General features: G+C 46.7%; 1 protein-coding gene across 4 annotated transcripts in view; it reads left to right on the top strand.

Moving 5' to 3' along the window:
• The first annotated feature begins 468 nt into the window (after positions 1–468).
• The window catches only part of CFI (complement factor I), a 130125-nt gene continuing 104250 nt past the window's right edge, over positions 469–26343 (top strand). For 2 of the 4 annotated variants that reach the window (XM_063918797.1, XM_063918770.1), the window contains exons 1-3: positions 471–720; positions 22494–22740; positions 25099–25261. In XM_063918797.1, coding sequence (XP_063774867.1) covers positions 661–720; positions 22494–22740; positions 25099–25261 — 470 coding nt within the window. In that variant the 5' untranslated portion in view covers positions 471–660. Of the gene's footprint in view, positions 721–22493; positions 22741–25098; positions 25262–26343 lie in introns of all 4 variants that reach the window. The other 2 variants (XM_063918781.1, XM_063918790.1) reach the window with 2 other exon arrangements.

Here is a 26343-nt window from a genome sequence, read left to right as displayed (position 1 = left end):
CACAGAGAGTGAACAGGAAACGGGTCACATCACTCCGGCTCCCATTCACACCGCACAGTGAGCTCGCGACCAGGGTTGAAATACTAGGTCGCTTGACCCAGTATTTCAACCCTGGCACCTTTCAGACCACACATGAACAGGGGTTATGCGCGCTCGTGTGCGCATAACCCGTGTTCATAGGTGCCGGTCTGAAAGGGGTATTAGTTAACGTCCAATTGGGCAATAGCTAATAGCTGACATATTAGTGCATTCTATGTGCAGGTATTTTGGCACACATGGAAAAAGTAAATAGTATTATTTCTTAATGTTACCTTTAGATTGTGAAATGCTAAATAGCCACTCCTCAGTAACATTCCTTGTGATAAGGAAATAGCAGTTGGAGGATTATAATGACTTCTAAATAAGAATACAAAATAATAATTGCTATGGTCCTGTCTGTTTGTTCATTGAATTATCCTATGGCTGACTGGATTTGTGAGCTGCATGTATAGGGTTCAGATTCCTTTCCTCTGTGGACACTCACAGTGTTTCTACAAACAAACCTTTTCCAACTTGTTAGAACAGTGGTTAACGATTAAACATTGCAGACTTTTGCTTAAATTCTGTGGAAATTGATGCCTTTGGTTTAGAAGGACACAGAATCTTGGAGAAAGCATCACAATGAGGACATCAAGCTTAATATGGTTTCTTCTGAGTATCTTCTCTGTGTGCGTTTTAACGGTAAGAGATTGTACATTAACTTATTATTTTATCTTGGATGAAGAATGATGAATTGTTGGCCTGTCCCAGTGTTTGAATTCAGTGCACAAGTCCTACAGTAATAGTGATAAATTGTTCACTATTTTAGCTTGCCTATCACTGCGTTCACATAGCGCATGTTGTATGCAGCTCTATAACTGTCTTAAGAATGTTATCCAATAAATCTTACATTTACTGTAGCAAGTTAATGGACTTATACAATATATTGGGATACATATGATATCCCTGCAGACGTGATGCTGGCTGTCACTATACCGCTGCGCTCGCCATGCATCGGGCCCGGTAGCTCGTTTTGCTCACCACAGGTTCTATTCCCGTAGAACCACCAACTGAGTGGGAATACTGGACGGGTGTCGGGATTCTGTGTTTCGGTAAAATGTCATCTGTTGGGACTTCATTGTCGGTCTCCTAAATGCCGGGATCCCGACAGCCGATATATTGACTGTATCCCAATACAACACCAGAGGCAGCTCAATATTATTACTGTTAGCAACTATTTAATAAATACACTCTCTGCATGATTTTTGCTTTTTCCTATTTTGCTTTCTATGCTGTGCAAATATTTCTTATATTTTTCCTGTGCTTGCTTGGGGTGGTATTCAGTATACCAGTTGTCGGGGTCCCGGCGCACAGTATACCGGTGCCGGAATCCCGACAACCGGCATACCGACACCTTTTCTCCCTCTTGGGGGTCCACGACCTCCCTGGAGGGAGAATACCGTGGCCGCAGTGTGGCGGGCGTAACAAGTCCGCAAGGGGCTCATTTGCGCTTACCTCGATGTCGGCAAGCCGGCGGTCGGGGTCCCAGCGCCAGTATGCTGGCCGCCGGGGACCTGGCCGCCGGCAACTCATACTACACCCCTTGCTTCTGTTACACAGTTTTAGTGCAATCTTAAAGTCTAGTTTATTTTATACACCTATAGCATCCGGCAAACAGTAACATTTTCAGATTCACAACTCGGGGTAGATGTATTAACCTCCGTTATGGGAGAGAATTGGTATCGGCGCATGTTATGAGCACTGATAGCGCTTCTCCCCCATGTTTGACTGTGGCGGTGTGCTATGCGCCCCTGTCTATATCGGCGCTGTTATCTTTAACATGGTGTGCTGATATTCGGGGGCAATGTATGAACAGTCAAATGTACTGACTTCTGCAGCTATCATTTTAGACAGCTGCAGGTCTCGTTGCCCCATTGACAGCCCCTGTAGAGGCTGCTGCGGCTGACGGCTCCAGGCTGCGCACGGGAAATCTTGTGATAGTAGCGAGATCTCGCACATGCGCATAGGAGCAGACTGGAGGAAGAGACAGTGCATCAGCACTAGGCTGATAAGCCGTGGGCACTGACAGGCGTCGCCAAAGGGGGGGCCACTCCAGCATCAAGATCGCCGCTTCCTAGGTAGCTCTCGGCGGCGATGAGGAGAATCCATGCGTCTCCTCACTCTGAAGTAAGTACCCGCGGCAGTGCTGCTGACATCTTCGGCCGCGCGGTGCGTTGTCGGAGATGTCAGCAGCACCGCCACGGGTACTTACTTCAGAGCGAGGAGACGCGCTGTGGCTGCCTGCCAGTGGACTCTCCTCATCTCCTCCCTTCAAACACAGCGGCGGATGCGGGGGGCAACAATTGTGAGCACTGCTGTGGGGGGGGGGGGGGGGGCATTATTTGTGTATCTTGCAGTGCTGGGGGGGTTAGCATTATTTGTGTATCTGGCACTGCTGGGGGGCATTCATTGTATATCTGGCACTGCTGGGGGGCACTCTTTGTATATGTGGCACTGCTGGGGGGCACTAATTGTATATGTGGCACTGCTGGGGGGCACTAATTGTGTATCTGCCACTGTTGGGGGGCATTAACTGTGTATCTGTCACTGCTAGGGGGCATTAACTGTGTATCTGTCACTGCTGGGGGGCATTAACTGTGTATCTGTCACTGCTGGGGGGCATAAACTGTGTATCTGGCACTGCGGGGGGCATTAACTGTGTATTTGGCATTGCTGAGAGGCATTATTTGTGTATCTGGCACTACTGAGGGGCGTTATTTGTGTATCTGGCACTGCTGGGAGGCATGATTTGTGCATCTGGCACTGCTGAGGGGCATTATTTGTGTATCTGGCACTGCTGAGGGGCATTATTTGTGAATCTGGCATTGCTGGGAGGCATTATTTGTGTATCTGGCACTGCTGGGAGGCATGATTTGTGTATTTGTGTCAGATCTGTGGTTTTGTCTGTCCCCGGAGGGGGCACTAGTGGGACAGTGGTGGTGCGATGGAGAAACCTGGGAGGCTGTAAATTATTCCTGCGCATGTGCGCAATGATGTTTAATATACGCTCACAGATTATAACAGATGAACTTGAAATGATTGGTACAGGAAATGCTGACAATGAAAATATAAAGTCACAGATATTCAGCTGGTCTGGGAACCAGTGCAGTAATATAGGCAATGAACCAGTCTGGAAACTGAAATAGCAATCTGATGGTGATCACTCCCACAGTTGGATTAAAACCCAGCAATAGTTCTTCAAACAGTCTATTAGTAATGCAAAGTCCACAATCACATACAGGTGAAATAATGGATAGCACCTGGAGAGAAGTCTCTACTGCAAACGGCGGAAGCTGACTGTAGCAGAAGCTGGAGCTGATGTGATGCTGGGACCTATAGTTCTACAGGAATGCTGGAACCGGGAGATAACTTGGAGATAACTGAAAATAGGAGATTGCTGGAAACAGAAGTTTGAAGACTGGAGACTGGAAACAGGAGTTTGAAGACTGGAAACAGGAACGGGAACCAGGAGATGCTATGCAGCAATGTGACACGTTGTCCAAGGTAATGAGACAGAGCCAGTGCTCTGGACTTATACCCCCTGATCAGCAGTCATTGGATACTTGGATCATGTGAGCAATCACAGTACAGGATTGGGTGCGCTCCGGTCAGCTGACCGCAAGTGTCATGGCGGCGTCCACACAGGCAGAATGGACTTCAAGGGTGCAACACAATAGTGGGTACTGCGCACTGCAGACAGGCTGCTCATACGGCCGCAGACTGGGGCAGTGACCTCCGGAGGCCTGCACACCAGCGCGCCGGTAAGTAAGACATCACTGAATGCTGGTTCCTGACAGTACCCCCCCTTTTATGGGTGGGCGTCGAACACCCACGAGGCTTGGAAGGAAACAGTCTATGAAAAGCTTGGACTAACCGTGGAGCATGGACATCAGTGGCATTAACCCAACACCTCTCCTCAGGACCATACCCGGACCAATCAATCAGGTACTGTAGACGACCATACCGACAACGTGAGTCCAGTATCTTCTCAACCTCGTACTCAGCACCCCGATGGGTTTGGATTCTCGGAGCTGCTGGAAGAGCTTTCTGAAAACGGTTAAGAATCAGGGGTCTAAGGAGAGAAATATGAAATGAGTTTGATATTTTCAAATAAGGAGGCAATTTCAGCTTATAAGCCACTGGGTTAATCACTGGAGATTACGAGTAGATAAAGTCTGGTTATCACCTGGTTTTAAACTGGGAACTGCTCGCCTTTTCCGATCAGCAAAGATCTTGTACTGTCGAGATGCTTTCTTGAGAGAAAGATGAATCTTTGTCCAAACCTGAGAGAACTGCTGAAGAGCTGAAGTGGCTGCAGGCACATCGACCACTGGAAGATCTTGGAAATCTGGAACTCTGGGATGTTGACCGTAAATTGCAAAGAAAGGAGTAGTATTGGTGGCTGTATGGTAGCGGAAGTTATGAGCAAACCCTGCCCAAGGCAATAAATCTACCCAGTCGTCCTGTGATGAGGAAATATAAAGTCTCAAGAAGGTTTCAAGCTCTTGGTTTACCCTCTCGGTCTGCCCATTCGTTTGAGGGTGATATGCTGTAGAGAATTTGAGTTTAACTTGTAAAGCAGAGCATAAGGCCTTCCAAAATCTTGCCACAAACTGAACACCACGGTCAGATATAATTTCCGTTGGGAGTCCATGTAACCTGAAGATTTCACATAGGAATATTTGTGCGAGCATTGGAGCAGAAGGTAACCCTATGAGTGGAACAAAATGGGCCATCTTTGAAAACCTGTCAACCACTACCCAGATGGTATCATACCCTATGGAGGGAGGTAAGTCTGAGATGAAATCCATTGACAGGTGAGACCAGGGACGACTTGGTATGGAGTTAGGTAACAGTTGACCAGCAGGAGACTGACGACGAACTTTGTGCTGAGCACACTTGGGACACGAAGCCATGAAATCCTGAATATCAGCTTTCATATAAGGCCACCAATAGGACTGAGACAAAAACTTATAAGTCTTTAGGACCCCAGGATGTCCAGTAAACTTTGAAATATGAGCCCATGACAGAAGATTCGGGTGGCGCTCAGGAGAAACAAACATTTTGCCAGGAGGCGGAACAGGAGACACTGTGGAAGCAAACACTACGGGATCAAGAACTGGATGAGATTCTTGTTCAGAAGATTCCTCCATGGAACTCATGGAGCGTGACAAGGCATCTGCCTTAACATTCTGAGAACCAGGGCGGAACTGTAACTTGAAATTAAAACTAGAAAAGAATAAAGCCCACCTTGCTTGACGAGGATTTAAACACTGCGCTGCTTTCAAATAAAGAAGGTTCTTATGGTCGGTGAAGATGGTAATAGGAAACTTTGCGCCCTCCAGAAGATACCTCCACTCTTCCAGGGTCAGCTTGTCAGGAGCTCCTGGTCACTGATGGCGTAGTTTATCTCAGCAGGTAGAAATCTACGGGGAAAAAACCCACAGGGGTGAGTCTTACCATCGTCGCTGGTTTGGGACAACACCGCGCCAACGCCAACTGTTGAGGCGTCCACTTCAAACTCGAAGGGTCTGTTGATATCTGGTTGCTGTAACACAGGAGCTGAAATGAAAGCTTGTTTAATCTTTTGGAAAGCAGCCAGAGCTTCTTCTGACCACTGAGAAGGATTTGCGCCTTTCCATGTGAGGCAAGTAATTGGGGCTATCAGGGTAGAGAATCCTCTAATGAATTTTCTATAATAATTGGCAAAGCCAATAAAACGTTGAACAGACTTGAGCGATGTAGGAAGAGACCAGTTCTCTATTGCTTCCAATTTAACAGGGTCCATTCGAAGATCTGAACCAGAGATTATATACCCGAGGAAGGGCATTGAAGGAGCTTCAAAGGTACACTTAGACAACTTTCCATAAAGATGATTCTGATGTAGGCGTTGAAGGACCTCTTTTGCCTATTGACGATGAGAGGCTAAATCTTGGGAGAAAATCAGAATGTCGTCAAGGTAAACTACCACGTATTTATACAGAACATCTCGAAATATTTCATTGACGGAAAGTAGAGCCCCCTTTGCATGATCGGCGCCTCTCCATGTTTTTTTTTTTTTTGGGGGGGGGGCCGAGCTGCCCCTTGCCCCCCCCCAGTTCTGACGCCTCTGTATCACAGGGTACTTGTACTACATAACCCTGACTAAATGCACTGTTTCTTAACTAACACCGTCAACAGACATGTAGAATACTTAAGTGTCCTGTAAAATGCGCTGACATGCAGGCGGCTATACAGATGAGGTTTTTCCCAAACAGTCCCAGGATCAGCTCAGCATGTGAAGATGGCACCCAAACGCTGACAGGGAGTGAGGGAGACAGAGAGATGCAGCTCCAGGGCGGGAACATTTACTCTAAATGGCGCCCTGGGGCTGGGGGAGGGGCTACAGGTCAGAGCCTTATCCCCATGCTGGACTTCACCACCGGGTACTGTGGGCCATATAAAAAAATTTTTTAGTAAAACTGACCTGTGCCCCTGCCCTGGTGGTCTAGTGGGGTCCCTGTGTTGCCACAGTGTCCACGCCAGCGTGCGCGGCCTGCCTCCCACCGGCCGCGCCGGATCGCGGTTTCCAGCGGGTCCCATCTGGGGGACCCTCTTACCTCCTCCCTAAGTGCGGCCACGTGATCCTGGAGAGCTGCGGTGGTGTGTGTATGCCTGACTGAAGAAAACCGGAGCCTCCGCTGTAAGTACACGGCAACCAGGACGCGGGAGTATACAGCGCCGCTGGGGGAGGTGATGGAGCTGCAGCAGGAGATGTCTGACTGACCTCTAACACTTAAAGCAAAGAGAAGAAAAAAGAAAGACTCTGTGTTGGGGCACGCTTAGAAATTTGAAATAAGTTTATTAAAACTTAACATTTAATTGGTAACGAATAAAAGTAATGAGGAGTTTGATACAAAAAAATTGTTCAAGAACACAAAGTGAACATATGTATTGACAGAAATCAGGATAAGCCTGATACAAAATTATGGGCACCTGTGGTGAAAAATATACTGAAAAACATAAAAAATTACAAAAAAATTAATTAATATTATTAAGGTGCCTGAGTTAATCAAAATTCAAAATTAGGGTAGAGGTAAATGATATGTACATATAATCACCGCAGTGATAATTGTAGGTAAGCACCTAATCTAAAAACCTCATGGGAATAGATGAGAGGCACAAAGGTTCATAATTGAAATGTCAAATGACTAGTGTCTCTGCTGCAGCCCTTGAAGTCTTCAAATTTCATTTAAAAAAGCTCTTCTGAGGGCTACTTGAGCAGCCCTGCCTGTTGAGCAGACCTGCACTGCATGGCACCAACTACAAAACTGAGCTCCTGTGCACGGAGGCGGGGTTATAGAAGAGGCGGCGCTATGCATTCTGGGAACAGTCAAAGCTTTTAGCCTGTTGGTGCCTCGGATGAAGATCCTACTGTACACCCTGATGTTATTCCCTGTGGAACCCAGTGTACCCCACTGCAGAAATCCAATTAAATAGGAGGATGGTTCAGTAAGTAAGGTAACAAGACCTCTCACGTGTTCTCTATTTCAGTCTAACCTCCCACCAGGCCAGAACAAGTAGACCACTGCTTACCGTCATGGCCATTAGACTATAGGGGATATTCAAAAGGCCCCCGAAGAGACATCAGGAGTAAAAACAAAAACCGGGCTGTTAGCTGGGATTTCTCTTACGTCCTAGAGGATGCTGGGGTCCACATTAGTACCATGGGGTATAGACTGGTCCACTAGGAGCCATTGACACTTTAAGAGTTTAACAGTGTGGGCTGACTCCTCCCTCTATGCCCCTCCTACCAGACTCAGTTTAGAAAATGTGCCCGGAGGAGCCGGTCACAGCTAGGGGAGCTGCGCGCTTACCTCATGAAGATCTGATGTCTTCTGCCGCCTGAAGTCTTTTCCTCAAGACTCACCCGGCTTCTATCTTCGGCATCTGTGAGGAGGACGGCGGCGCGGCTCCGGGACGAACCCCAGGTGAGACCTGTGTTCCGACTCCCTCTGGAGCTAATGGTGTCCAGTAGCCTAGAAGCAGTGCCCAACTTTACAAGCCAGCTCTGCTTCTCTCTCCTCGGTCCCACGATGCAGAGAGCCTGTTGCCAACAGGACTCCCTGAAAATAAAATACCTAACAAAATTATTTTTCCACAGAAAACTCTGGAGAGCTCTCTGCAGTGCACCCATTCTCCTCTGGGCACAAGATCTAACTGAGGTCTGGAGGAGGGGCATAGAGGGAGGAGCCAGTGCACACCCATAGTCAAAGTTTTTTTTAGGTGCCCTATCTCCTGCGGAGCCTGTCTATACCCCATGGTCCTTACGGAGTCCCCAGCATCCTCTAGGACGTAAGAGAAAGAATGTTCCCAGTATGACATGAAACAGCTGGCGTGTCATGTTGGCACATCCCATTTTCAGTGTCCACGCCCCCTTCTGGTGTGTGGCCATGGCCATTTTTTTTCAGTGTGCGCTGGTGGCGTGCACACATACTTTCCTTTTGTAGTTATTTTTTTTTAATTGGGGGGGGGGCGCCTTTATTGATCTTGCCCCGGGCTCCAAAATCCCTAGTTACGCCTCTGTTGCCAATGCATGTGCAAGCCTTTCGGATTATTCCCTGGTATTACGTGGTGAGAATACCACAGGCTTCTATTCGGCAACGCCATCTATAGATAACATTGCCTTTCAGGTACAAGCTCTGCAAATGTTGCTGTCCAGTGCTTGGTGCATTTTGCCTTTAGTACATACTAACCCATGCCTCTTTGAGGGGTATATTTATTAAAGTGCAGTTTTTTAGAAGTGGAGATGTTGCCCATAGCAACCAATTAGATTCTATTTGACATTTATCTAACACCTTCCATTAGATAATAGCTAGAATCTGATTGGTTGCTATGGGCAACATCTCCACATCTAAAAACCCGCACTTTAGTAAATATGCCCCTGAGAACCCAGGTGACCAGTGCTGTGCAATCGTAAACAAACATAGAAATAAAACAAAACTGGCTATTAAAGTCTGCACTAAAGATATTTGATAATAAAGGTTGAGAATACCTCCCAACTATCCCTAATTTGGAGTTTAACCCAAAAGTTGGCATTTTGGGGAGGACCTGGATAAGGTTAGGGGGCAGGACTTATTTTGTCTCAATTTTGCATGTCTCTGTGTTGGGAGAGTTGGATTAAATGACACATATTGCATATTCGTCTAACCAGATTGCATAGTGGTTTTATATGATCCAGTCATCATCTCCCATCTGCATCTCTCGCCATCCCCCTCACTTTGGGGTATATTTACTAAGGTCCCGATTTTGACCGAGATGCCGTTTTTTCATCAAAGTGTCATCTCGGTAATTTACTAAGCAATAATCACGGCAGTGATGAGGGCATTCGTAATTTTTTGGAAGTCCAACAAAAAAATTACGAATGAATACACCATCGGTCAAAACGCGGCTGTTTAACTATGAATCTCGGTAATTTACTAAGAAGTGCAAAGCAAAAAAAAAAAAAACACTGCCGTGAAAAATTACAACTCGTAAAAAAGTGCTAAAAAAAACAGACCTGCTTTTTTAATCCGTGATTGTATAGGCATGCAGGGATCCATGAGATCCGTGCATGTATATCAGTGGGAAGGGGTGGGAAAGTGGTTATTTTCTTTAAAAAAATTGCGTGGGGTCCCCCCTCCTAAGCATAACCAGCCTCGGGCTCTTTGAGCCGATCCTGGTTGCAGAAATATGGGGAAAAAATTGACAGGGGTTCCCCCATATTTAAGCAACCAGCATCGGGCTCTGCGCCTGGTCCTGGTTCCAAAAATACGGGGGACAAAAAGAGTAGGGGTCCCCCGTATTTTTAAAACCAGCACCGGGCTCCACTAGCTGGACAGATAATGCCACAGCCGGGGGTCACTTTTATATAGTACCCTGCGGCCGTGGCATCAAAAATCCAACTAGTCACCCCTGGCCGGGGTACCCTGGGGGAGTGGGGACCCCTTCAATCAAGGGGTCCCCCCCCCCCCCCAGCCACCCAAGGGCCAGGGGTGAAGCCCGAGGCTGTCCCCCCCATCCAATTGGCTGCGGATGGGGGGCTGATAGCCTTTTGTGAAAATGACAAGATATTGTTTTTAGTAGCAGTACTACAAGGCCCAGCAAGCCTCCCCCGCATGCTGGTACTTGGAGAACCACAAGTACCAGCATGCGACGGAAAAACGGGCCCGCTGGTACCTGTAGTACTACTACTAAAAAAATACCCAAAAAAAGACAAGACACACACACCTTGAAAGTAAAGATTTATTACATACATCCACACAAACATACATACATACTTACCTTATGTTCACACGAGGGTCGGTCCTCTTCTCCAGTAGAATCCAAGGGGTACCTGTTGAATAAATTCTACTCACCAGATCCAGGGTCCCAGGCTCCTCGGAGAATCCTTATGTAATCCACGTACTTGATTTAAAAAAAAAACCGGACACCCGAGCCACGCACTGAAAGGGGACCCATGTTTGCACATGGGCCCCCTTTCCCCGAATGCCAGAAACCCACTCTGACTGATGTCTAAGTGGGTTTCTTCAGCCAATCAGGGAGCGCCACGTTGTAGCACCCTCCTGATCGGCTGTGTGCTCCTGTACTGACTGACAGGCGGCACACGGCAGTGTTACAATGTAGCGCCTATGCGCTCCATTGTAACCAATGGTGGGAACTTTCTGCTCAGCGGTGAGGTCACTTTCGGTCAACCGCAGGGCAGAAAGTTCCCACCATTGGTTACAATGGAGCGCATAGGCGCTACATTGTAACACTGCCGTGTGCCGCCTGTCAGTCAGTACAGGAGCACACAGCCGATCAGGAGGGTGCTACAACGTGGCGCTCCCTGATTGGCTGAAGAAACCCACTTAGACATCAGTCAGAGTGGGTTTCTGGCATTCGGGGAAAGGGGGCCCATGTGCAAACATGGGTCCCCTTTCAGTGCGTGGCTCGGGTGTCCGTTTTTTTTTTTTTAATCAAGTACGTGGATTACAAAAGGATTCTCCGAGGAGCCTGGGACCCTGGATCTGGTGAGTAGAATTTATTCAACAGGTACCCCTTGGATTCTACTGGAGAAGAGGACCGACCCTCGTGTGAACATAAGGTAAGTATGTATGTATGTTTGTGTGGATGTATGTAATAAATCTTTACTTTCAAGGTGTGTGTGTCTTGTCTTTTTTTGGGTATTTTTTTAGTAGTAGTACTACAGGTACCAGCGGGCCCGTTTTTCCGTCGCATGCTGGTACTTGTGGTTCTCCAAGTACCAGCATGCGGGGGAGGCTTGCTGGGCCTTGTAGTACTGCTACTAAAAACAATATCGTGTCATTTTCACAAAAGGCTATCAGCCCCCCATCCGCAGCCAATTGGATGGGGGGGACAGCCTCGGGCTTCACCCCTGGCCCTTGGGTGGCTGGGGGGGACCCCTTGATTGAAGGGGTCCCCACTCCCCCAGGGTACCCCGGCCAGGGGTCACTAGTTGGATTTTTGATGCCACGGCCGCAGGGCACTATATAAAAGTGACCCCCGGCTGTGGCATTATCTGTCCAGCTAGTGGAGCCCGGTGCTGGTTTTAAAAATACGGGGGACCCCTACTCTTTTTGTCCCCCGTATTTTTGGAACCAGGACCAGGCGCAGAGCCCGATGCTGGTTGCTTAAATATGGGGGAACCCCTGTCAATTTTTCCCCCATATTTCTGCAACCAGGATCGGCTCAAAGAGCCCGAGGCTGGTTATGCTTAGGAGGGGGGACCCTACGCAATTTGTTTTTAAGTTTTACAGTGTTTATTGAAAAAAAAAATGAACCCCAGCACGGATCACACAGATCCGGCCGAGATTCATTTTGAAAAAGTCGGCAGTGTTTTGCTAATCACTGCCGTAAAAAACTGAAAAAAAAAACTAATGACATCGACATCGGAAAACCCGAAAAGGCAAAATACGGCAGCTTAGTAAATTAGTCGTAATAAATTCAAAAAGTTGCAATTTTACACTGTCGATGTCATTCGTGATTGAACTTTGACCTTTTTCCGAAAATTACGAATCTTAGTAAATATACCCCTTTGTGTCTCTGACTCTAACTCCCCTCTTCACAGCCTAAACCTAACCCCCGAATCTTCATATAGTCATGGTACAAATGACTACCCAAAACAAACAAACCTACTCTGCTTTACCAAATGCACCACAGTAATCACCAGACCATACCTCTCAACTGTCCTAATTTTGGATAGACAAACCAAGTAGATAATCCCTTCTAATATAAATAGATATGCTATTAGCAATAAAAAAAACACAAAAAAAACATGTTTTTAAAAAAATTTATTAGATCCCGCCAGCAAAATGAGGCGGACTGAAATTGACGAAATGACTGTCGAAAAGCACTGTTGTCGAATCGACATTCTTCAATTGAACATACTTTTGTGGAATAGCCGCATTTTTACCATTGCAGACATGTTGAATTTGACAACTGTCGAATTGCAAAAAGTCGAATCTGAAACGGCCGAAAAGTACTGTATTGCATTGTCGAATCATTTTTTTGTGTCGAAAATGCCCCGTTTTTCGACATTTGCGGCAATTCGACCACAATTGCATATGGCCAATAGCTTCTCCCACACATCCCCCCCCCCTCCCCCACTAACTCATCTGTCCTGGTTTTTATACCTTAACTGGTCTTAATTAAGGAAAGGGTGTGCAGGTGATTAACCCTTTCCTCAGAATGTTGTAGAGACCCACTCTGCCATAGTGGCGATAAGAAATTATAAGTAATGGGCCTTATTCTCAATAATTGATAAATATGCCCTTTAGTTTGATAGTAGGATTATTTTATATTGGTATATCAGTTTACAGTATGTGTATGAAATAAATTGACTTATGTCAGATTAAATTCTTAGGACCTATGAAGCGGTTGCTGGGAAAAGCATGGCTGGTATGCAGTTGAGTTGCCGGCAGTTGGGATCCCGGCGGTCAGGATCCCAATGGCTGACAATGCCGCCGGCTAACAGGGGCTACTCCCATTCGTAGCGAGCACAGCGAGCCCGCAAGGGGAATCTTTCGCTTGCCCCACTGCCGGCATACTGACGATCAGGATGCCGTTGTTGGTATATTGACGGCCGGCATCCCAATCATCGGTAAATCATACTGATCCCACGTGGCCATGTACGCCATAATACATACTTAAGAACATTTTGCTAAATCAACACTTTATTAAATAGACCTACATTACATTTATTATGTTTTAGTGTTAATGAATATTTACAAAGTCAACTACAGTAAATATTTGTGTAGCTGAATACACATTCAAGTATCACGGTTTTGAAATATCTCAGATAAATAGATGAAATCCATGTGTTTCTTGTAAATGATTGTAAACTACTGTAGGCTGGCTGAGTTCATGTTTGCCAAGAGTAACTATTTAACAGAATCCAGAAGACAGGAGTCTACAAAATTGTCACTGAATATATTGGGGGGAATTCAAATGTTTGAAAAGTCGGTTGGGTGTCTGTTTCTCCTGTCTATTAGATAGGAAAGAACAGACACCCAACTGGCTTTTCAAACAATTGAATATCCCCCATTGTATTCCTAAAATGAATCTATAACATATTTCATATCTCAGACAAATATTGTTTAAGTTAACGTAAAAACAACTTTGTGGTGTCATATGTGTTTAATGCAAGAGCGAGCAGTGCAATGGCACAGGGTGCTAGCTGGTAGAAGACGCTCGGAATCTGCCTTCTCTCCCTGCAGCACACAGCGTGTCACAGTAAGGTATCTGGCATTGTTATAACAAATTACTGATATTCACATGTTTCACTGACTCTTTATTTATGTAGTTGTAAAATGTAAAACCTAAAGGGGGGTACTGACGGGAGAGATGTGTGCTGAGCGATCTTAACACAGACCGCTCAGCACACATCTCTCCCCCCGCTCAGCACAGCGACGACGACAGGGGGCCGCTCACTTCACACAGCGCTGAAGTGAGTGACCCGCTAGATTAAGCCTGCATGCAGGCTCAATCTAGCACTGGCGATAGCGATGCGCATTGCTATCGCTGGGGGGCATGCACACGGCAGATCCATGCTTAAAATCTAAGCAATCTAGTCAGATTGCTTAGATTTTAAACACGGATCTCTCCGTGTGTACCCCCCTTAAGCAACAACCCGTATCAGATGATACAATAAGTTAAATGCACTGTATAGACCCAGAAGAACTAGTGTAATGAATGTCATTAAAAATACAGTATATTTGTATTAAATCAGTGTGATACTGTTGTTAATCATTATATGTTCACATTAAGGTATATGGTCAGACTGTAAACACCAGACTGTCGACAGTATATTTTCTCTTACGTCCTAGAGGATGCTGGGGTCCATATTAGTACCATGGGGTATAGACGGGTCCACCAGGAGCCATTGGCACTTTAAGAGTTTAATAGTGTGGGCTGGCTCTTCCCTCTATGCCCCTCCTACCAGGCTCAGTTTAGAAAATGTGCCCAGAGGAGCTGGTCACAGCTAGGGGAGCTCTACAGAGCTTCTTTAGAAAAGTTTATTTTAGAGTTTGTTTTTTTACAGGGAGGCTGCTGGCAACAGCCTCCCTGCATCGAGGGACTGAGGGGGGGAGCAGTGTCCGCCCTGCGGGGTCTTGAGCCACTGCCTCCGCTGACTGGACATTGAGCTCCAGAGGGGACAGATCGCGACCCGCCACAGGGGAACTCTCACCCCGGCAGCCAGCCGCCACCCCCTCACTGAACTGAAGTGTGGTGAGTTAGTCACTGTCCCCCCTTACAAGCGGTGGGTCAGTGTGAAAAGGGCGGATTAAGGGTGGGATACCGCTCCTGGACGGCTCAGCGGTACTGCGGTGCGGCGCTGTGAGGGGCGCCCTGAGTCAGCAAGGTACCCTACACTGACCATTTCCAGCCTGTCGGGGTCCGCGGATCTCAGCCAGCACAAAATTCCTCAGGCCAGTATAATCTTCAAGAGGAAGACAACGCCATTGAAGGGGCGGAGCTTCTCAGAGCAGACCCAGCAGCGTTCAGCCCCATTTTTCCTGCCTGCAATCACTACTAGTAGATGTCCAGGTCCCTCCAGTGCAACTCCAGCTATCTGTACGGTACCAGGGGGTTGTAGAAGGGGGGGAGGCTGTGTTATAGGCTGTGTCACCTATTAAGGGACACAGTCAGCGTTGGTTGGGGTCTCCCTATACCTTTAATAGCGCTGCATGCGGGTTGGCTCCAATCTCTGTGTCTCTCTGCCATTCTTGGGGGGAAACTCTGTTTAGTGAATACCCTCTGTGTTTGGGGGGTGTTTGGGGGGGGGGGGAGGTGACAACATGTTTAGGGACACTGTTTCATATGCTGCAGAGGATTTGTCTTCCCAGGAAGACTCCATACCATGTAATCAGGATTGCACTGTTGTAGCGCAGATCCCTGCTAGAGAGTCAGAATGGTTAGTCTCTCTGAGGGGGACTATTTCTCCGATTTCTGACAGGGTTGCTAGGACTGAGCATGCCACTCGGATCCTACAATCCTCTATGGTTGTGTGGTCTGATACAGCTTCCTCGGGATCCCCTGCGGTACATTCTCAAAAACATGCACTTGCATTGCTTACGCAGGATGACACGGACACCGACTCTGACACAGCAGACGGTTACGGGGATGTGTCGAGGGGGACAGCATCACTTGCTAGGGGGGTGCAGTTGATGATTGAAGCTGTGAGGGATATTTTACATATTTCTGACACAGCTCCTGAACAGGTGGAGGAGGCCTTCTTTACAGATAATAAGAAGGCCCCCCTCACCTTCCTGGCATCCAAAGAATTAAACGCTATCTTTGAAAAAGCCTGGGAAACTCCGGAAAAGAGATTTTAGATCCCTAAGAGGGTCTTGGTTGCTTTTCCCTTCCCAGAGGAAGATAGAAAGAAGTGGGAGTCTCCGCCGATAGTTGACGCCTCTGTCTCCAGGCTGTCAAAACAGGTGGTTGTACCAGTCCCGGGATCTACCGCGTTGAAGGACCTGGCAGATCGCAAGGTGGATGCTACGCTAAAATCCATTTACACGGCTTCCGGGGCTATATTACGGCCTACTATAGCCTGTGCTTGGATTGCAAAAGCTATTGCCAGGTGGTCAATCACTCTGCAGGAGGAGTCGACTTCGCTGGATAAAGGTGACGTTGATGTGTTTTTACGCCATATTCAGGATTCTGCAGGGTTCCTGGTGGATTCCATGAAGGACCTGGGTTCCATGGCTGCGGGGATCTCCTACATGTCCTTCTCGGTTCGCAGGGGTCTCTGGCTGCGCCAATGGTCTGCGGACACAGAATCCAGGAAGAGCATGGAGGGCCTACCCTATACTGGTCAGGCTCTCTTTGGGGAGGCGCTGGATGCGTGGATTGCCGCGGCTACCGCGGGTAAGTCTACTTTTTTCCCCTCAGCTGCGCCGGCTATGAAGAAGCCTTTTACACCAGCCACGTCACAGTCCTTTCGGCTCGCAAGGCCTAGAAAGAACAAGCCTTCGAACACCTTCTTCAGAGGTGGTCGTACCAAAGGAAAGAAACCTGCTCCCACAGGTTCCCAAACCCAGAAGCCCGCTTCTGATATGCCTAAGTCCTCCACATGACGGTGGACAGCTAGGCCTGGAGGAAGGTCAGGTGGGGGCAAGACTCCGGCAGTTCAGCCTCGTCTGGGTGTCGTCTGGCCTAGACCCCTGGAGTTTCAAAATCCCCCGCCTCACCGTTTCTTCAAGTCAGGCTTGCCAGCTCTGCAGGCAGACAGAACAGTTCTGCTGGAGGCCATCAGAAAACTGGTGGTGTTACAGGTCGTTGTTCCAGTTCCGCCTCAGCAGTGGAACAAGGGTTATTATTCGAACCTTTTTGTGGTACCAAAACCGGATGGTTCGGTACGGCCTATTCTAAACTTAAAGTCTTTGAACCCTTATATCAGGGAGTTCAAATTCAAGATGGAATCTCTGAGAGCTGTCATCTCAATCAGGACTGACGGAGGGGGAGTTTCTGGTGTCTCTAGACATCAAGGATACTTACCTCCACATTCCCATTTGGTCGCCGCATCAGGCATATCTCAGGTTTGCACTGTTGGACGATCACTATCAGTTCCAGGCGCTGCTGTTTGGCCTCTCCACAGCACCACGGATCTTCACCAAGGTGATGGCGGAGATGATGGTTCTCCTCCGCAAACGCGGTGAACATAATTCCATATCTGGACGATCTCCTGATCAAGGCGTCATCCAGGGAGAGGTTGTTGCGATCCATCGCGCTCACGACGCAGCTGCTCAGGAAGCACGGCTGGATCCTGAACCTTCCGAAGTCTCATCTGGAGCCGACAAGAAGGCTGTCTTTCCTGGGAATGATCCTCGACATGGAAGTGCAGAGGGTATTTCTCCCGGTGCAGAAAGCGTTGGTGATTCAAACAATGGTCCGGGATGTCTTAAAGCCTACCCGGGTATTGGTTCATCAATGCATACGCCTTCTGGGGAAGATGGTTGCCGCCTACGAGGCTCTGCAGTACGGCAGGTTTCATGCTCGACCTTTTCAGCTGGACCTCTTGGCCAGTGGTCGGGCTCTCACCTACACATGCACAAGAGGATATGCCTGTCTCCGAAAGCCAGGATTTCACTCCTCTGGTGGCTACAACTTCCGCACCTTCTGGAAGGACGAAGGTTTGGAATTCAAGACTGGATCCTTTAAACCACAGATGCAAGTCTAAGAGGTTGAGGAGCAGTCGCTCTGGGGGAAACCTTTCAGGGAAGATGGTCGGATCAAGAATCACTTCTCCCAATAAACATCCTTGAACTCAGGGCCGTGTACAACGCCTTCTGCAAGCAGCACGCCTACTGCAGGATCGGGCTGTTCAGGTGCAGTCGGACAACGTGACCACAGTGGCCTACATAAACCGACAAAGGCGGAACGAAGAGCAGGGCTGCCATGTCAGAGGTGACAAATTATCCTCCTCTAGGCTTAAAGGCAGGCAGTGGCGATGTCGGCAATCTTCATTCCGGGTGTAGACAACTGGGAAGCAGACTTCCTCAGCAGATCTCCATCCAGGAGAGTGGGGCCTCCATCCGGAGGTGTTAGAGGAGGTAACCGGTTGGTGGGGGGTTCCTCACATAGACATGATGGCCTCCCACCAAGAAGCTGCGGAGGTACTGTTCCAGGTTGAGAGACCCACAGGCAATGGCGGTGGATGCACTGGTAACACCGTGGGTGTTCACGCCAGTGTATGTGTTCCCTCCACTTCCTCTGATACCAAAAGTTCTTAAACTGGTAAGAAGAACAAAGGTTCTGGCAGTCCTCATTGCTCCGAACTGGCCAAGGAGGGCTTGGTACGTGGATCTACTGGATCTTCTGCTGGAAGATCCAAGGCCGTTGCCTCTTCGGGAGGCTCTGCTACTGCAGGGGCCGTTCGCTTATCAAGACTTACCACGGCTACGTTTGACGGCATGGCGGTTGAAAGCCAGATCTTAGCTCGGAAGGGTATCCCGAGTGAGGTCATTCCTACCCTGATACAGGCTAGGAAGGGGGTAACGTCTAAACATTACCATCACATTCTTGTTGAATCGAGTCATCGTAACCACGCCCCCTGCTGTATAATGCCGGTAATCGCGGCATTACACAGCGGGGGGCGTGGCTTAAATTATGTGATCCAGAAGCCACGCCCCGTTCCGCCTCCGGCCCGCCCCGGCCCGCCCCCGGCCCGCCCCCTTGCGCGTCACCTGACTGCCAGCCCCCCTGCTGAGCCGACGGGCTGCTCTCTCCCGGAGAGAGCAGCCCAGAAGTCGTCAAGTATGGGTAAGACACTCCTAGCACCCCTAGGGGTGGGACAGTAGCACAGAGTATGTCAGTAGACAGCATAACTGTGGAAGGCCTGGAGCAATTTACACCAAACTTGGTACACATCTAATTTACAATCTGGGAACAAACACTGTGGGTGTAACACACCACTAGCACCCCTAGGGGTGGGCCAGCATCCCAGACTATATCAGGACATGCATAATATGTCAGTGATGACAAGGCTGCATGTGACATGATGCATACCTCCCAACTTTTTATTTCTATAAGGAGGGACACAGACACGGCGAAGCCACGTGCGTTCCCGAAAAAGGGGTGTGACCTAAGAAAAGGGTGTGTGGCTTCACGGGAGGACCCGCGATCGCGAGCCACGCCCCCGTTTTCATCACTGAAGGGGCATGCCCACTGCTCTGTGAGCCGCTGGCATGCCTCCTCTCCCTCTGATGCCAGTGAATAGATGCCAGTGAATAGACGCTGTGCGCATGCGCACATCGTCTATTCACCGCTGCTCTGCTAAGCAGGGCAGCGATAACAGGAGCCTCCCAACTGCCCCCCACCCACCGCGGGACACTGTGGCCCGCAGGCGGGACAGCGGGACAGTCCCCAAAAAACGGGACTGTCCCGCGAAAATCGGGACAGTTGGGAGGTATGATGATGTGAGGAGGGGACTGGAGGTAGCACGAACCAACACACTGACAGTTATATAATGGAAGTAGTAGTGTTCACTCTAGGCTGTTTTAGCAGGGCGCCGCGCCTTGCCCGTTTTTTAGCAGGCAAAACCCGCCCTGCCCCTTTTGCGGCGCCCTGCTAGAACAGCCGCCCGCTTCCTGCCCTCCCGGCGTGTATAGATGCCGTGCGCATGCGCGCGGCATCCATTCACGCATTGGGAGAGGGCTGGGGGAAGCCCAGCACCGACGGAGGTGCTGGACACGCCCCCAACAGTGACGTCGCCGGCCACAGACGCTCTCTATAGTAGCATCTGTGGGCCGCCCCGCCCCTAAAATGACGTAGGCGTGGCCACTCCCCCTAATTTGCGTGGGCGCGCGGCTTCGCCACGCGCGCGCACATCTTCGCCACGCGCGCGCACATGTGCCCCCGGAGTCCGGCGCCCTGCCCCTTTTCACTCCTAGAGTGAACACTAGAAGTAGCACAGTCCCCCAGCAGCGCCGAGTATATCAGGAGATACATAATGTGCTGCGCTATATAAGAAACCGTAAATAAATCGATAATTTCACAGGGGCACTGACATGATGTGAGGAGGGGAATGGAGGCAACAGGAAGCCACAGACTGAGAGTTGTTTAGTGGGAACGGCAGAGTCCCTTGGGGGACCAAAAAGGGGTCCGGCCACTACACAAAGTGCGTCAGGGAAGCAAGATATGCCTATATACTAGATCTCTAACCAACGTAAATTAACGAACAACTATCATTCTAATTTACCATCCTCATCACGTAGCAACGCACTGGTATTCAGCTAGTATTTATATAAATGTATCCAGGACTTACAGTACCATTCATAGTGCCTATTCCAGTATGTAGACTGCAAATGCTGGGACCCTATACTAATGTAAAACCCCCAACGACAGGTTGGAGGGGTGCACACTCTAAGCCCTAAGAACACTGATAATCAGAACAATTATAATAAGCTCTGCAATTTAGCTAGAGTAAAATTTAGGTTTCTGCATATTATTTGGTCAAAAATATGGGTCTATACCACGGTTAGGTGACCTCATCAGTTGGGTCTCTAACATTACTAGGGTTCATATCCAGAGCACGAGACCCCCGGGACAGCACAGCCCAACCGCTCCAAGGCATCACACTAGCAAGAAGTAGCAGTTAAGTGTTACAAAGTGAGAAGTGGTAATTAAGGTGTTAAGAAGAGATTTGTGTGAAACTCAGAATTAGGTCCTATGGGGTAGATGTGCTAAGCCTTGGAGAGTGATAAAGTGGAAAGAGATAAAGTGCCAGTCAATCAGCTCCTAACTGTCATGTTACAGTCTGTATTTGTAAATAACAGGAGCTGGTTAGTTGGTCTCCCTCTCTCTCTGCATTATCACTCTCCATAGCTTTGTACATCTGCCCCTATGTCTCTTTCTCTGTGTTTTGCATTCCACCTAAACTATAACATCATACAGTAGGTGACCACCTAGATTCTTCGGCATGATGCGTAGTTTCCGGCCAAATCAGAATAACATAATAGCCAGACTGTACAGTGCATATGCCCGATTGCGTGCTCCCGCAGGTCATATGTGACTTCTTCTCGTTGGCCATTCTACACGGCCAACTAGAAGATATTGTGTACGATGTCATGCTGCTGAATGAGGCATAGCATTGTACATTGCGCCGTCATCCCCTGCATTGTGCAAGTGTGTATGCACGGCATGATGCTGGGTCCCATTCACGTCAGATCAGCTGGGAACACATCGCTCTTGTAGCCTTTTTGTTTATATTGAAACTACCTTCCTTCAGTGCTCAGAAGAGCATTGTCACTTTAAATACAACTTATGTGGCTATGAAGACAGTTGCTGGGAAGCACATGTGAGCAATCATAATGCAGATGATATCATTCTTACTTGCTTACATTGGCCCTCATTCCGAGTTGATCGCTCGCTAGCTACTTTTTGCAGCCGTGCAAACATATTGTCGCCGCCCACGGGGGAGTGTATTTTCGCTTAGCAAGTGTGCGAACGCACGTGCAGCCGAGCGGGACAAAAACATATTTTTTGCCGTTTCTGAGTAGGTGTGAACTTAGTCAGCCCTTGCGATCACTTCAGCCTGTCCGGTCCCGGAATTGACGTCAGACGTCCGCCCTGCAAACGCCTGGACACGCCAGCGTTTTCCCTAACACTCCCAGAAAATGGTCAGTTGACACCCATAAACGCCCTCTTTCTGTCAGTCTCCTTGCGATCGGTTGTGCGAATGGATTCGTCACTAGAAGCAATGCACAGCAGCGATGATGTTTGTACCCGTACGACGCGCGTGCGCATTGCTGTTCATACGCATGCGCAGTAGTAACTTGATCGCTGAGCTGCGAAAATTGGCAGCGTGCGATCAACTCGGAATGACCCCCATTATTTCTTCAGTCTGGTGCCCAATGCACAATACCAATTGTATCCCAATTTGAGCCAACATAATATAAATACATTATTCTCTTAAAAAAAAAACAAGCACTGCTTCTATTTAAGATATTGTTTTATTGTATGTGTATCTGAACATTATTATGCATTTTCTTGCTATTCTACTTTTACAATTATATCCAATGTAAATGATATCCACTTGGCGGCTCCAGGAGAGACTTGCAAACTGGGTGTGTATGTGAGTGTGTATGTGTCTATGTGTCAGACCTGACCAACCTGTGGCTCTCCAGCAAAGCATCCTGGGACTTGTAGTTTCACAACAACTGAAGAGAAACAGATAGGCAAGGCCTGTTGTCTGGGGTTAAGTTGGTGATGGGGCCCTGCCTGCTTCATTTGTACTGGGCCACACAATTACTGATGTCAGGCCTGCCTCTGTAGTTCCTTTAGTAGTAGTATTATTTTTATTATTATTATTATTATTATTATTATTATAAGACATACAATTGCCTCACAAATTAGAAGGGTTTTTTGACATGCCTTGTTGTCTATTACAGAGCACAGTTCAAAAGAACACATGTTGGGATGAAAAGCACACTTCTGATTCATGCTATAAAGTCTTCTGTAATCCCTGGAAGAGATGTTATAATGGAAAATGCATTTGTAAGCTGCCTTACCAGTGTCCTAAAAATAAGACCTTCGATCCTTGCACGGACGCAGGAAAAATGTATTTGACCTTCTGTCAATTAAAGAGTGCTGAATGCAGTAACCAGGGTATCAGATTTTCCTCTGATTCATGTACAGGTAAGAACAACAAGAATGACTACAGTGCCAAGTGTAGTGATTCAAAGTATATGCAAATCAACAGCTCAGACCATATCGCACTCCCTCTATTATTAGGGTGTTAGCTGAAACCCAAAGAAATTAGCAGTGGTAAGCCACACGCGCAATCTTGATACAATGGGTGATGAGCGCCTAATAGTGCTGAAAATTGTTAAATCAAATACTTGTACTTTATATAACAAGAGACTCTACAATCAACCACATAGCCAGATTTAAAAAGGCAGGATAACAATTTATTCCAAGATCTTACATACTTGTAAGAAACACACATGAAAAATGTACTGTCATGTATTCATTGTTTCCCTTGTTCCCTTATGTACTGTCATTTATTCATTGTTTCCCTTGTTCCCTTATGTACTGTCATGTATTTATTGTTTCCCTTGTTCCCTTATGTACTGTCATGTGTTCATTGTTTCCCTTGTTCCCTTATGTACTGTCATGTGTTCATTGTTTCCCTTGTTCCCTTATGTACTGTCATGTGTTCATTGTTTCCCTTGTTCCCTTATGTACTGTCATGTGTTCATTGTTTCCCTTGTTCCCTTATGTACTGTCATGTATTCATTGTTTCCCTTGTTCCATTATGTACTGTCATGTATTCATTGTTTCCCTTGTTCCCTTATGTACTGTCATGTGTTCATTGTTTCCCTTGTTCCCTTATGTACTGTCATTTATTCATTGTTTCCCTTGTTCCCTTATGTACTGTCATGTATTTATTGTTTCCCTTGTTCCCTTATGTACTGTCATGTGTTCATTGTTTCCCTTGTTCCCTTATGTACTGTCATGTGTTCATTGTTTCCCTTGTTCCCTTATGTACTGTCATGTGTTCATTGTTTCCCTTGTTCCCCTATGTACTGTCATGTGTTCATTGTTTCCCTTGTTCCCTTATGTACTGTCATTTATTCATTGTTTCCCTTGTTCCCTTATGTACTGTCATGTATTTATTGTTTCCCTTGTTCCCTTATGTACTGTCATGTGTTCATTGTTTCCCTTGTTCCCTTATGTACTGTCATGTGTTCATTGTTTCCCTTGTTCCCTTATGTACTGTCATGTGTTCATTGTTTCCCTTGTTCCCTTATGTACTGTCATGTGTTCATTGTTTCCCTTGTTCCCTTATGTACTGTCATGTATTCATTGTTTCCCTTGTTCCATTATGTACTGTCATGTATTCATTGTTTCCCTTGTTCCCTTATGTACTGTCATGTGTTCATTGTTTCCCTTGTTCCCTTATGTACTGTCATTTATTCATTGTTTCCCTTGTTCCCTTATGTACTGTCATGTATTTATTGTTTCCCTTGTTCCCTTATGTACTGTCATGTGTTCATTGTTTCCCTTGTTCCCTTATGTACTGTCATGTGTTCATTGTTTCCCTTGTTCCCTTATGTACTGTCATGTATTTATTGTTTCCCTTGTTCCCTTATGTACTGTTATGTATTCATTGTTTCTCTTGTTCCCTTATGTACTGTCATGTATTCATTGTTTCCCTTGTTCCCTTTTATGTACTGTCATATATTTATTGTTTCCCTTGTTCCCTTATGTACTGTCATGTGTTCATTGTTTCCCTTGTTCCCTTATGTACTGTCATGTGTTCATTGTTTCCCTTGTTCCCTTATGTACTGTCATGTGTTCATTGTTTCCCTTGTTCCCTTATGTACTGTCATTTATTCATTGTTTCCCTTGTTCCCTTATGTACTGTCATGTATTTATTGTTTCCCTTGTTCCCTTATGTACTGTCATGTGTTCATTGTTTCCCTTGTTCCCTTATGTACTGTCATGTGTTCATTGTTTCCCTTGTTCCCTTATGTACTGTCATGTGTTCATTGTTTCCCTTGTTCCCTTATGTACTGTCATGTGTTCATTGTTTCCCTTGTTCCCTTATGTACTGTCATGTATTCATTGTTTCCCTTGTTCCATTATGTACTGTCATGTATTCATTGTTTCCCTTGTTCCCTTATGTACTGTCATGTGTTCATTGTTTCCCTTGTTCCCTTATGTACTGTCATTTATTCATTGTTTCCCTTGTTCCCTTATGTACTGTCATGTATTTATTGTTTCCCTTGTTCCCTTATGTACTGTCATGTGTTCATTGTTTCCCTTGTTCCCTTATGTACTGTCATGTGTTCATTGTTTCCCTTGTTCCCTTATGTACTGTCATGTATTTATTGTTTCCCTTGTTCCCTTATGTACTGTTATGTATTCATTGTTTCTCTTGTTCCCTTATGTACTGTCATGTATTCATTGTTTCCCTTGTTCCCTTATTGCGTATCAGTGCACTTCCATTACAGTAACAATTTAAAACCATATATTTTTTCCACAATTTAGGTAAATTTGAAATATCTTTGAAAAATAAAACTGGCGTACGTACTAGAAAGAGTGGTCTTGTGAAAGTAATTTTACCCAACCAGCAACAGGAATCCTTTGTGTGTTTTGAAACATGGACAATCACAGAAGCTAATGTAGCCTGCAGGCAGCTTGGATATTCCAAGTAAGTTCCAAAATCAACAATTTGTTTGGCAACTGTATCTTATACCACTATATAAAGAATTAGGGGGAAATGTAATATGCAGCACCTTGCAAGCTTCATCGAGTTTCCGGCAAGTCTGCCTGATGTTTTAAAGGGGCAATCATTTAAAAGTTTGTTTTTTCCATTTACATGTTTGCCACTTTTAAACATTGGGCAGACTCGCCGAAATCTCGTTGATGCAAGCAAGTTGCAGGCTATTGCATTTCCCCCTAATAGTCTCCAAACACCCAGAGCCATTACACTAGACTGTACTAGAGTAAATAGATGTGGGGGTTTGAAGATGGGTTATTTTATTGAGAATATAAACTCACCATTGGGTGCACCATTGAAACTTGAACCAGCCCTATGGCAGGTGCAATTTCTCCATCATAATGGAGACCTGGACTGTTAGAGTGCCTTGAGGACTGACGTTAGGAACCAATGGGGAAAGGGTTGAGGTCCTTAACATAATTATTTTAATCTCCATAGTAGGTAAGTAAGTGAAGTATTTTTGCTGCACTGATTTCAGTTTTCATAAATAGTCAAACACGGGCAAGATAAATATTCAGCACAAAGCTAATTGCTGGGATATCGAATAAGAAAAAAAATGTACTTGCACTGTATTAAATAGGTTAAAGAAATAATACAGTATTAGCAGAAACAACAACAACTTATGACATTTAAAGGAAAAGTATAAAGCATAACAATTAAGTAGGCACGAGTAGCATGTTTGGCTAATTTATGTACAGTGCCTTGCAGCAGTATTACAACCCATACACTGACATTTCTTTCTCTCTGATATTTTTTTATTACAAAGCTGTATTTGAAAAATGACAGAAGCTGATTGGTTGGGACTTTAACTCCGGCCACTTTATCTCCGTCCAAGGCTTAGTAAATAGACCCCTGAGTTTGAAAACTACTGGCAGTAGTCCACTGTTCTGGTCTAGACACGGGAAGCAGTTACGATACCGCTAGTTTGCATCCCGGCCGTCAGTATACCAACAGCGGGATCCCAACTAGTGGTGAAATGCAGACACTGGAATCCCGTTGCTACAGGATTTTCT

Source organism: Pseudophryne corroboree, chromosome 1 (genome assembly GCF_028390025.1).
Source record: "Pseudophryne corroboree isolate aPseCor3 chromosome 1, aPseCor3.hap2, whole genome shotgun sequence".
Classification (NCBI taxonomy): Eukaryota; Metazoa; Chordata; class Amphibia; order Anura; family Myobatrachidae; genus Pseudophryne; species Pseudophryne corroboree.
This window is presented reverse-complemented; position numbering and strand designations above follow the sequence as displayed.